The sequence below is a fragment of the Lytechinus pictus genome, chromosome 6 (assembly GCF_037042905.1).
Source record: "Lytechinus pictus isolate F3 Inbred chromosome 6, Lp3.0, whole genome shotgun sequence".
Taxonomy (NCBI): Eukaryota; Metazoa; Echinodermata; class Echinoidea; order Temnopleuroida; family Toxopneustidae; genus Lytechinus; species Lytechinus pictus.
This window is the reverse complement of record NC_087250.1, coordinates 6,974,580-6,988,260: the sequence shown is the minus strand read 5'-3', so window position 1 is coordinate 6,988,260 and position 13,681 is coordinate 6,974,580. Positions and strand designations below refer to the sequence as shown.

At 36.7% G+C, this 13,681-nt stretch overlaps 1 protein-coding gene across 1 annotated transcript; it reads right to left on the bottom strand.

Annotated features, from left to right (window-relative positions):
• Window positions 1-278: 278 nt before the first annotated feature.
• LOC135154514 (uncharacterized) lies at window positions 279-11,874 on the bottom strand. Its single transcript, XM_064100787.1, has 9 exons — window positions 11,769-11,874; window positions 10,744-11,029; window positions 10,249-10,446; window positions 9,561-9,654; window positions 7,712-7,891; window positions 7,278-7,478; window positions 6,530-6,745; window positions 4,755-5,213; window positions 279-3,485 (listed from the first exon to the last, which is right to left on the bottom strand). Exons 2-8 carry the CDS (start codon window positions 10,923-10,925, stop codon window positions 5,151-5,153), a joined length of 1,134 nt encoding a protein of 377 aa, XP_063956857.1. The 5' UTR covers window positions 10,926-11,029; window positions 11,769-11,874; the 3' UTR covers window positions 279-3,485; window positions 4,755-5,150.
• Window positions 11,875-13,681: the final 1,807 nt, after the last annotated feature.

Genomic DNA, 13,681 nt, shown 5'->3' with positions numbered 1-13,681 from the left:
CCATGTAGGGTTCAAATTTCAGACCCCTTAGGTACATTTTCATACCCTTTGTGGTACGATTTTATACCCTTTTTGGTTCAATTTTATATGTTTGGGGTGCAATTTTTCACCCCGTTGGTACAATTTCATTCCCTTGCTGGTACAAATAATACACACAACCACACACGTACACACCCACCTACCCACCCACAGCACACACACACGCTAACACGCACAACACACACACACACAATAAAAACAAACCAACTAACAAACAACAACAACAACAATAATAATAATAATAGTTATAATAATATTTTCAAATGAGCTGCAATAGGTCCTAATTGTGACACATGTATATGTATATGCCAATGAGGAGCTATTACAGTACATGTACTAGAAAGGAGAGTAGTGAATATACATTTGGAGTTCAACACATTTAATACATCATACATATTAAACACCATTTCTTGGCACAGACTTAATCAAAATCTGTAAACATGCCTTCAGACGAGCAATAATAATTATGTAAAGCAAAAAGGATGTAGCCTCACACTCTTTGTGGACATACAAGGCAATCTGACGTGTGGAATATCTATAAGCTTATACATTGTGATGTAAATAACAAACCAGCTGAACCAAGTGTCACCTATTGCGAGAAATGATGAGAAAGAAATATTTTCTCATTCATTGAAAAGGTACAAAATAATCGCATCGGTATCTTAAAAGTTTTGGTATCTGTTTTTGGAGGAAATATATGGACAAAAGTTTATATTAAAAAGTACAATCTAAGAAAAAACAAGTGGAGTGCCTCTGGTGGTTTTGCCTGCTTCAGGCAGCAGCACTTTTACAAAGAAATCAGGAAATATCACATGATACTCCTACCATAATACAGTCCCAACACCAAATTTGAATGTGACTGGACAAAAACAATGACTAAAAGAAATCTGAAAAACCATGATTACCATGGCAATAATGATTATGCCCACACCCTAATTCAATAGGCTTCTTAATATTACACATCAACACCAAATTAGAATATGAGCAGATGAAACATCTGGCCTGTAGAGTGCTCACCCTGAAATCTTCATTATTTCTTTATAAAAATTGTTACCATGGCAACAATGACCCTGCCCATATCCAAGAATCGACAGCTTACTTCCACTTGCCATAATACACGTCCACACCAAATTTGAATAAGATTGGATGAAAATTTTGGTCTGTAGAATGCTTACTAGACAATCTTAATTTTTTTTCAATATAACCATGGTTACCATGGCAACAATGACTCCACCCACACTACTAATGCATACGGAACGATTGGTGATGCTTAATGACCCTAATTACAAAGTTTCATGGAAAGAGACAAAAAATTTTTAAACCTACGTTGACATTTCTAAAATATAACCTCCAAGTTAAGTTTTTGATGTTTTTGGCTTGACATACCAAAGTTTGATGACCTCTGGTAACCTTTGACCTTGACCATGTGACCAGAAACTCATATTGTAACGATTTTAAGAACCCACTAAATAGTTATATTGACGTTTGCAACAAAACTTTGCCTTGTTTCAGCACATTAAAATGTAGCAAATGTAACAAATTAATACTTTTGAGTTGATATAGGATAAAAAACTTGACTTCATTTCAGCACATAAAATAAATGAATCAATCGTAAAAAATTAAAATGTTTGAGTTGATAAAAAACTTTGCCTCATTGCAGCACATAAAATAAATGAAGGAGGTGTAATAAATTAAAATGTTTGAGTTGATACAGGAAACAAAACTTGGCCTCATTTCAGCACATAAAATAAATGAATCAATCGTAAAGAATTAAAATGTTTGAGTTGATAAAAAACTTTGCCTCATTGCAGCACATAAAATAAATGAAGGAGGTGTAATAAATTAAAATGTTTGAGTTGATACAGGAAACAAAACTTGGCCTCATTTCAGCACATAAAATAAATGAAGCAATCGTAATAAATTAAAATGTTTGAGTTGATAGAGGAAACAAAACTTGGCCTCATTTCAGCACATACAATAAATTAAAACGTTTGAGTTGATGTAGGAAACAAAACTTAGCCTCATTTCAGCACACAAAACATGAAATAAATGTAGCAAATGTAATAAATTAAAGGGAAACCAACCCCTGGAATTATCCTCACCTCAGGATATGAAGAAAATCCAGATGAACAAACTGAAAATTTGGGCAAAATCGGACAACCCGTTCAAAGGTTATGAATTTTCAAAGTCACAGAGATTTGACGATCACTGCCGCTCATGGGCATCCGTGCGATCGGCAAATTCGACGGAATCTGTGACGTCACGTCGGACAACTCCTCATTCACTCTGTACACCAAACTTCACATTTTCTCCTTTTTCTCGGAAAAGTCAACAAAATACCATTTTTTGGTTGCGGTATAGCATTTCTATATTGTTTTTGCTTGTATTTTGAAAAGATTCATGCTGCAACCTCACTCTAAATTTGACATTGATCAATTTTTAAATATTCTATGTACAAAGTGAATGAGGAGTTGTCCGACATGACGTCACAGATTCCGTCGGTTTTGCCGATCGCACTGATCCCCATGAGCGGCAGTGATCGTCAAATCTCGGTGACTTTGAAAATTCATAACTTTTGAGCGAGTTGTCTGATTTTTATCAATTTTTTACAGTTTGTTCATCTGATTTTTCTTTATTCAATGAGAGCACGATAATGTCAGGGGCTAGTACCCCTTTAAAACAAAACTTGACCTCATTTCAGCACATTAATGTAGCAAGTGTAATAAATTAAAATGTTTGAGTTGATACAAAACTTTGCCTCATTTCAGCACATTAATGTAGCAAGTGTAATAAATTAAAATGTTTGAGTTGATACAAAACTTTGCCTCATTGCAGCACATAAAATAAATTAAGCAGGTGTAATAAATTAAAATGTTTGAGTTGATACAAAACTTTGCCTCATTGCAGCACATAAAATAAATGAAGCAGGTGTAATAAAAAAAGTTTGAGTTGATCATGTTGATACAGGAAACAAAACTTGGCCTCATTTCAGCACATAAAATAAATGAAGCAATCGTAATAAATTAAAATGTTTGAGTTGATACAAAACTTTGCCTCATCTCAGCAAATGTAGCAAGAGAGTGTAAATCTTCTCATGTACACAGAACAGTCTTTAATTTTAGGGCAAAATAATAGAAATTTACGGCGGAATTTCCAACCAGAAATAAATCAGTCTAAACAAGGCTGTTAAGAAATCGCTGGACTCTGGGTGGTAGGGGACTTCCATCATCCAGTCCTGCAAAAAATTTCTGGTATAGCTGTAGGGTCCTCTTTCCACGTTGTGGGTACTGGACCCCAAACACATAAAAACTTGAGAATGTTGCAACAAACCCGGATGTGAGATCTGATGCTCGACAAACTTCTATCCCGTCCATGAATATGGCTAAATCACGACATTCAAAGGGGTTCCCTGATATCACTAGGGTAGGAGTAGGGCTCTGGGGTTCCTGACAAAATTGAGAAAGAGAAAGCCAATCGGAAATATAAAAACATATAAATCTTTAACCCTATTCCAACTGGGGAGGGGGGGGGTCAATTTGACCCCCCCCTCGACAAATTTCGCGATCACTCAGCCGCGCAAAATTTTTTCACCACGAGACTCGCTGACTTTTTTCTTTAACGTCTTGCGCAACTTTTAAGACTGTTTTCGCAAAAATCGGGTATGTGGTTATGTTGCCGCACCACTTTTTGTACATGCATGTCAGACCGAAAATGGCTCAAAAACGTGATTTTGTGTGCAAAGTCAATGTAAATTGTGATTTCAGTCAGAATCCATAAAGATGTAGTTATTTTTTGTTTGATGGGCTGAAACTAATTTATTTCAGCACAAAAATGCTTCAAAAATGTCCTGCAATAAATTTCATAGAAAAAACAATAGAAAACACAAGGTCTAAAAAACAAAGAAATACATAAGAAATTCATAAATCAATAAAAAACATAAGAAATAAATTGTCATACCAAATTTTTTTCAAGTTGTGTCATGAGGGATATTATAAAGAATATTCACACCAAAAATTAGCCTTATAGGTGCTTTATTGAGGGAAATAGAGCAGAAAGTGTGATTTCATGCATAAATTTGCATAATTAATTATTTAAAAATAGAAATTAGGAATTTTCGGAAAATCAATCCATACAGTCTTGTAGTTTACACTTTGCTCTATCCGTGTGCAAAATTTTGCGGCGATTGCGCGATCCACGGCCGAGATCTGAAGTATAAACTTGGTCTCAAAAAGCCCAGTTAAAATAGGGTTAAAAAAGATTCTCGATATTCATTATTCCCTTGGAGGGAAAACAAATCAATGCAAAGAACTCTGACCAAAAACATTACTTTAATATACATGCATCAGTGATCTTTATAAAGAGGTTAAACTGTATTATTGATGGTACATTTCAGGCACCATGGAACGTTTTTGAAGAGTGGGGGGGGGGGGGGGGCTGAGAGTGCGGGGCCTGTGGATAACGATTTTTACACATTGCCATAGGCTTGCACGCAATTTTTAAAAAGTGTGGTGGCTGCAGCCCCGAGCACCCACCCCCCCTCCCCCCGCCCCCGGTTCTGCAGTCCCTGCAATTGGTGTCTATCTTAAATTAGAATTGTTAACATAAAAAAATGATAGCCTGGAATGACCTGGAATGACAATTAGATAAAGCCGACAAATGCAAAATTTAATCAATCCCAAGGAAAGTAGATACTAAATGCGGAATCTGAATGTTACCTTGTTTATAGTGTACATGGAGTCCTTTTCCCCAAATATCAAAGGAAACAGCAAGCATGACAATGCCACCAGTAAATCTAAAACAAAACCAAACAAAATAGATACATGTAAATACATTGTATTTCAGTTTTACGCTTTTGGAAGCTATTTCTTCTAGATCATAATCATGAAGGAAAGATAACGAAATATCCATGTTAATTGTCAAGGAAACACGTCCATTTTTTCTTCTCTTCTCTGAAAGGGTGATGACAGGGAAATTGAGCACCATAATAAATTATGATAAGAATAATAAACAAAGACTATGACAACTAATGTGGGATAGTTATGTTCCTCCTCATGCAATTAACTGATTTTGAAGGCATGGACGACAGTGACTTTAGCAGTACCAATTCCTTTTTATATGTAAGCCGAAATAAATGTAAATATCGCAAATAATTCCATAGCTTTTGGTACTATCCTCTACACCAGGGGTTCTCAAACTTTTTCTTTGAAGGGCCAGATGAGACTCCAAGTAAACCTAAAAGGGCCAGGCTGAAGTGGATACTTAGACAAAAATGTGCGCGAAGCGCAAAGACCCTTGAGGTCGGGGTCCTAGATGCTCTATAATCTGGCCCTTATTTTGGGAGCTTTTATTCCAACAAATTTATAACAGTTTCATACAGAACGCAGGCAAAATTAGAAAAGATTTCAAAATACAGCGAGAGTCAATATTAATGATAACAAAATTGCAGCACTTTGTTAGAAGGAATCTAGATTTTACCTATACATAACTGGTATTGGGAAGACAGATTATGTCTTGAAGTATCAATATTTTTGCAGTCAAAGTAGAATGAATAATAGAGTACGTCTGTTGTAGACTCTAACAATGATGTCAGTCTTCTAGTCACTTTCAATATGGGAAAAGTGACAGTCTGTCACAGTGGCGTACCTAGGATTTTCCACAGGGGGGGCAAAATCGGCCGCCAAAAAATTTGACAAGCAAAAAAAAAAAAAAAAAAAGAAAAAAAAGGTCTTCAAGCTCATCAGGGGGGGGGGGGGCAATAAAGGTCTTCAAGCTCGTCAGGGGGGCAAAAAAGGTCTTTTAAGCTCGTCAGGGGGGGGCAGGTATATGTCTTTTGTATGGGTTGTGGCTCGTCAGGGGGGGCAGAGTGCCGACCTGCCCCCCCCCCCCCCGTAGGTACGCTAGTGGTCTGTCAGCAATAAGTTGCTTGAACCTTGGCACAAAAGGTGTAATTACCAGACGAAGGCACGGGTGCAAATGTTCACTTGTCAAGCAGGGGCCGCGGAAGCGGGGGGGGGGGGGGCTTCAGCCCCCCACATTTTTCCAAAACCATTTATATAAACGTAAAAATGACCATAAGATTGTGATTTTTTGCATGGCCAGCGCCCCCCCCCCACTTTGAAAACCGTTCCGCGGCCCCTGTCAAGGTACTTCGGTATGAGTTAGTTCTTTAAAATGTTCCTTGTGGAAAATGCACTTTCACACCTGTATGTAGATCCAAACATGGTGAGAACAGCGCTGGTCATCTAATAAGTAGATCGAACAGACAGAAAAGACTCCACTAAACTTTGTTTAAATGTCAAATTAATTTGACTGCCATTACTTTTATTACGGTTAGGTCTACATGGATACACAATGTAATCATATTGAGCTTTGTTTCATATCGTGACTTTAGTGATTAAAAAAACCCAGCAGAGTCTCGCGGGCCGGATAGAGAAGCTCTGCGGGCCGGATCCGGCCCGCGGGCCGTAGTTTGAGAACCCCTGCTCTACACCATAAAATAAATTGGAGGTATGAGGCACAAAATACCTTTCTTCTGCTTGTCTGTAGTCGCACCATCAACTTTGTCCTGATATTGCTCGATCACTTCTTGTGCTGCTGGCACCTTCAATCCTTCTCGGAGAATCACTTCTCCACTAGCTGTAACCGATTCGGCAATAGCGGCTGCTATTTCCTTTGCCCCATACGTATTTTGAAGCTCACGTATTAGCTAAAAAGAATGGATGGACACAAATTAAACAAAATGAGCCAATGTTCATAGAAGGTAATCAATAGCGCACTTATAACTAGCGCCTGGAGGGCATTTCATGAGGCTTGTTGCAGCAACAATACAAGCCTCATTCTCCGACACTAATATTTATTAAAGAGTAAGAGACGATGCTTTTTATCCAATCAAATTCATGGATTTCATTTGATTAATCCGCGCTGATTAATTTTCATTAAGTTTCATCAAAATATCCTCCATATTTCTTAAATGAAAACCGAACATCACACATGAATAAAGTAGTTAACTTGGTCGAAGATGTGCAGTATCTATAATCTATTGCATTTTCATCCATTTATTCCGAAAAATAGGAGCCGATATTTATAACTCTGCAGTTTCAATATTTTTTTGTACATGTACAATTTTAATAGTAAATAATAATCAATGTTGCGTTAAGATCTGATTTGGTGCGCGAAGAGATTGATGTGTACGTAGTAGTTTTAATGTTATCAAAGAAAGAAATACATTTAGTACTAACCTGTTTTTCAAACCTCAGTATCGGATATTCATTCAGAACATCCTGCAAAGCATTGGCTTGAATAAAACAAAGTCTATGACTTCGCGTCCGCTTCATTTTGTCCTGAATAATTGACGGGTCTGCGCCCCTCTTGGATGCCAGATCTTTTAATGACGCGATGTGTCTTTGGATGCTGGCTTCGTCTTCTCCCCCATGTGAGGTCTAAACAAAAAAAAAAAAGAGCACATTAATTTTAAACAAAACGTCACATGAGTTCTTGAATACATGAAAAATCATCGGCACACAAGATTGAAATTTCATTTGTTTCTATATATAAATCGACACATGTATTACAACCAACAATCTAATAGATGGCTTCTTTCACAATAAGTCATAACATTGAAATGCCAGATAGATGCTACAGATAACTCTAAAAAAGTATACGGTTGCTTTACCTCAATGCTATCCCGCTTCTTCCTTTTAACAGGAGATGGGGCCTTTTCCACGTTGTCCTCAGCACGCTTTCTGGGGCCATTGCGGCCATACAACTCCCTCCTCCTGGCTACATCAGTTGATGGTGTTCGAATCCCTCTCTCGTGTTTAAACTTTGTCCTCAGCGACTCTTTTATTGTATCCTACAATGCAAAAATAATGTGAGACATGAAGCATAACAGCATATTAAAAAAAAAAACCTGGTTATTTTAATAATTAACCCTGCATTAACCCTAACTAGGCCGGGGGCCGACGGATTTCGCGATCGTTTCGCTGCACGAAAATTTCTGATAACGCGGCTCGCTGACTTTTTTCTTTCAAGTTTCCCGCAACTTTTAAAACCGTTTTCATGATAATCGGACTTACCGTTACGAAATTACGTAACATTTTATACACGCATGTCAGCCTCAAAACTGCTCCAAAACGTGTTTTTGTGTACAAAGTCAATGCAAATTGTGTTTTTTCAATTAATTCACATAATAATTCATGTTTTTGCTTTCAGTGGCAGAAATCAATTCATATTAGCATAATTATACTTGAAAAAATATTTGTAATAAATTGTGCCCAAAAAACAATAGAAAAAAAAGGTCGAAAAAACAATGAAATACACAAGAAATTGAAAAAAAAAAAAAAAAAAAGAAATTCAATTTGTCAGTGCAATTTTTTTTATGTGGAATTGTTAGATATGATACCAGGAATACTTAGACCAAAAATTAGTTTGCTATCACTAGTATTTTGTGATTTAGAGAACAAAATGCCTTTTTATGCATAAATTAGCATAATTAATTAATTAAAAATAAACGGTGTATTTTTTCGAAAATCTGACGATGGTAATTTGTAGTTTACATGATGCTCTACTCGCGTGCAAATTTTCGCGGCGATAGCGCGATCGACGGCCGAGAACAGAAGGGGGGGGGGGGGGGGGCCTGGGAGGCCCCCCCCCCCCCGGCTCTGAGAACTCTCAAAATAGCCCAGCCTATTTAGGGTTAAAGGCCAAGTACAGTTTTGGTAAAAGCGAAATTTTTTATCACCAAATTTTGACTTCAAATCGGTATAAAATGAAACATGATATCATGAACATGTTGTACAAAAGATTGTGCAAAAAATGAACAAGTTTTGGAAAAGTTATAACCTAAAATGTGCAAAATATTTCAGCGTCGTGTCCCCCGATGCGAATTCAATATTTTCTTTCTTGATAAAGGACAACTTCTCATGCATAGAATTGGATGAAAATTTCAGAATTTATTCTTTGTGTATTCCTTTTTATCATGCTTTAATCAAGTCTTGGAAATAACTTTGTATATGCCCGATAAGAAGCAAATTATTGTTACAACCAATAGAGGGCGCTAAATACGATTTAACGGTCAAATTCAAATTTCCAAAAGAATTAGCTCGTAGAAAAAATGCTATGGTCTTAAAATGTGTATAAAAACTATATGTCATGGTAGATATCCCAAAAATTCACATTTCTTAATCCTTACCAAAACTATACTTGGGCTTTAACGTAATGAAGTGGAATGATTGAAAAGGTATTTAACAAGTTATATATTCTGACACATAATACACAATCAAGTTCCAGTCAAATCTGTGCAAAATCGATCTTTTTCATGGTATTTTTCCTCCATTTTGAAGTGGTATCAGACTCGCAAACACAAGATGTGTAAGGAAACACAAGATGTGTAAGGAAAAAAAAAGAACAAAAAATGTTTCAATATTGCATATTTGTTCACTACAATTTACTACTTATTATATGTTATCATCTCAAGAATCATTATCATTATTCTCACACACATGCGCGCATGTAAAACTTACATATCCCGAACCATTTATGGTTCGATCCTTCAAAATCGGGTGCTTGTTAATCAGTGCACTGCACACAGCATTGTACTCCCATGAATGAGGGTACCTGTAGTTAAAGAGAGAGAGAGGGAGAGAGAGAGAGAAAGAAAGAAGAGAAGACAGAAACACACACACAGATAGAAAGAAAGAGAGAGAAAGAGGGAGAGAGGAGAGGAACCAAACATAATAATGTACATGCACAAGATTCGATTAAATTTTTGAGGGTACATCAAAGCAATACAAAAAAATTGGTAAATCTATAAATTATGTACAGCTGATCCCCTGCATACAGGGCCTTCATAAATTAACTTTCCATCATTCATATCTGATTTGCAAACTCGGTGTAATGGTCTTTCATGATGATGGCCCAAATAGTGAAATAGCAAAGTAAAATAGCAGAAAAGTGAGGTCGGACGTACAAAAGGTTGATCAGTTTACGGAATTGCCCGTATACATGTATAATAATGATACAAATGTTTGAATATGTACACAAACCAAGCAATATATATTTTGTTCAATACAGACTTAATATTGTAGGGTTATAATAAGCTTTATATGGTTTATTATAGATTATTGTAGGGTTCGGGCGCTGATTGAGCCAATATATGTCCTAATAATGAAAACTCACTGAGGAGAAAGACAAATTTTAACGCAAACTTACACTGCCACTTGAACCATGTTGTCATACAGATGCGACACAATTTTTCTCCTCCACTTCCTTTCCAGAACAGCCTTGTTGTTGTCATTTAAGAGTTTTTGCACATCGTGGGGCATTTCAGGCACTTTAAAATTTACAAAAAAGCTGCTCCTTGCTCCTTCAGATGTCAGCGTCTGAGGACATGTGGAAGCGACTGAAGTCCTGCGCAAAAAGATGATGATAACAATTATAATGATAATAATACTAATAATATTAATGGCAATAACAACATCTCGTGTATATAAAAATCAGCCAAATGCTTAATTGATTTACAATAATAGAAATAAATCATTGAGTGAATAAATTACAATCCGATTAAAAGAAACATGAGGAAAAATATAAGTCTATGACATTTACTACTCCAGGCGTTTGCCTCACGCATTAAAATGGAAAAGATGAACAATATATGCGGATAACGTCAACATAATATGCATACAGAACAGACAAAAAATAACCTACTGTCTTGATGGGACCTCCCTGTCTTCATGGATATCAGAACTCGCTTTGTCTTCTGTGTCCTCGTTTGGGTCATCCAAAACCTTCACCCTTGACATTGTTGGAGGAAGTTCATCCTCTTCTTCCAGGTCCAGCCAGTCACCAAAGTCTTTATTGAAGACCTGCAGGCTGTCGGGTCTCCTCATGTTAAATTTGGAGGCAATCTTCACCCTCAAGTCATCAATTGTGGCATTTTCTTCAATGATAACCTGCTTCTTTGAAGTCCCACAAGAAACATGATACTGCAACACTAAAGGAAGAAAGAAATATGCACGATATGTCATTGATTGTCTTGATTGGGTGTATTGTTGAAGCAAAACAGTGCGCAAAATATCTGAGAAGTATTATTGTTTGTTGTACTGCACTTATTATATAGAGTAGCCATGAACAATGACAGTAATTATCAATAAATAACACTGCTAACAATAATAATAATAATAATAATAATAATAATAATAATAATAATGATAATAATAACAATATTATTATTATAATATTATTAGAATAACAAGGCATTAGCAATATTGTGTCTCGCCCACTTGAGAAAATAACCAGAAATATTGTGATCTCTGTTGCCACGCAAAAGAATTGTATCTATGGTTGATTGTGAAATATCTGCCATAGAATGTAATATCCCATGAGAAGGGTTATTTCATGAAATGCTACTTCCTCTATCTACTCCCCCTTCCCCCACCTTCCCCCGTCTTTGAGACAGAAGAAAAAATCCATTCGTATGATTTTTCTGCTTCTAATCAAAGCAAGATATTTCTTGGCCGGAGCGAGCCTTTAAGCCCGTGCAGGTAAGTTTTTTTCTGGTCCCCAAATAGCACCTGGGTGAAAGTGGCAGATGTAGTAAAATTTCTTGCCAGAAAGTCCCAGGAATTCACATCTAGACCACGACACCTCCACTATTCATGACAAATTTGTGAATTTCACACTATCAACATCAAAATCGTATCACACTGACATTCAGAGAGGATTATACATACCTTTTAGCCGGCTTAGAGATGACCAACTGACAAGCTGGGTCGATGCACTCTCACCCCAAAATTGCCATGATAGTGGCTGTATAATCAACCTACATCTCTCTCTATATATACATTAATTTATTCATTCAATTGTTAATTTACCATTTAGAGAGTAGCAAAACTACTTGAACGCATTGGAAAATATGTTAGATACTTATTCAGACTCAGTATCTAGACTATTAAAAAAAAATCTTCTTTGCTAGGTGAGATGAGCATTTAAATTGTAGCCATTATAGAACCACAAAATACAATATATGTTAATTGGAAAAACACGAAGTAAAAGAGCCTGAGCAGTCAGTCCTAGCAGAACCTTTGTCAGAGACAAATGACACATGTATGAGATAAACGAAAAAGTATATAAAGAAGGAGAGAAAAAAAAAACTACTAGAAACCTAAAAAGAAACTGGACAGCACAGGACCTCTACTGTTTTCTGAACACACCACAAAAATAGCAATAATTGCATGAAATGCTGAAAATAGGTTAATAGAGGGCAAGATTCAATTTTCCTTACAACAACAAAGGTCTATGTTTCAACGATACCATGCACTTGTCATCTATCTCATAAAGACTAAGACTCTGGAAATCCCTTCTTGGTCCTGCCTTCATCACACTCCATCTTTCTGTTACACCAATTTCATATGCATGAAGATGCCTGTTAAATCTGCACGTATCAAACTCCTTGATGCATATATACCAATGTGTGTCACATTGTAAAATATGCTTAACCTTCCCAAAGACAGGAATTTCTTCATGCTTTATATCTATGATGATAACATCATCATCTTGATAAGTCATGGAATTTACTTGCACAGAATTTGTCTTCCACAAATTGCCTTCGTGGACAAGACTCATTTCAGTCAAAACTCTTTGGAGAGCACGAGGCAGTTTAAGCACTGAAATCTGTCTGCAATTACTAAGAGCACTCTCTTGCTGCTGGAAAAATGACCCTGCATTCATTTGCCAACATTGGAGAGACTGATGACGTGTTGTCAGGGTTAAGGCAACATTTCTAAAGTTACGGACCACAGACGATAGATTCTTGAAATATTGGTGCTTAGATTCAAATCTCATACACCAAAAGTTTCTAAGAGGTCCAAAGTCTGAAAGATGTCTGTGGTAATGGATCAAATAATGAAGTTTGCAAGGATATTGATCTTGTGAATATTTTGCAAACAATTCACTTAGATCGATTACCTCTTGCTGCAGATATGGAAGCCATGATTTCTTTACAATGGGTGAGAGGCAAATATCCACAATCTCTCTGCAAGAAAGATAAAGCTCCCATATATCTGCATCTTCAGGCACAAATTCACCTATCAAAAAAGGCAATAGCCTGAACAAGCATAGTTTCTGTGACGCAGAACCAACTATATTGGGCTCATTGTGCTTCACATTTTTGGCCTGAATTACAACGGGCTTGCTCATTGCATCATTTCTACCATATTTAAATTCTTCCATTTTCTTCTGCAGTTTACTACTGGAAAAATTCAAACATCGTTGTGTCAATAACTCTTTGAGGACAACTCTTATCACATGATGGACAACTCCCTCAAGCAGATCATGCATGGGATCAGGGGGTAAACACTTTGTAACATCAAAATATCGCAATTCATCGAGAACACATGGACGATAAACACCATAAACAGAACAATTGTGACTGTCTGCTTTAATGGCATTTAAATGATATGCATGTACTTCTGTGGTTCGGAGAACAAACTGACTTTCTTCAAATTTTGTGCAGATCTCAGGTTTCAATGCCATACAGTGCCTACAAATACGCCCAGAATTGAAACAACTGGAAAACCCACCAACAGCATGAGCCGAGAGATTGTCACCACACATTGCAATGACAGAACCAAGGCGGTGATGCGTT

Excerpts from the sequence above, each read along its gene's own strand:
- LOC135154514 (XM_064100787.1), bottom strand. The coding sequence starts at position 10,925 with ATGAGGAGACCCGACAGCCTGCAGGTCTTCAATAAAGACTTTGGTGAC. Across the intron at positions 10,447-10,743 it reads AGGGAGGTCCCATCAAGACA|GACTTCAGTCGCTTCCACAT; the intron begins GTAGGTTATTTT and ends CTTTTTGCGCAG. Across the intron at positions 9,655-10,248 it reads AACATGGTTCAAGTGGCAGT|GTACCCTCATTCATGGGAGT; the intron begins GTAAGTTTGCGT and ends CTTTAACTACAG.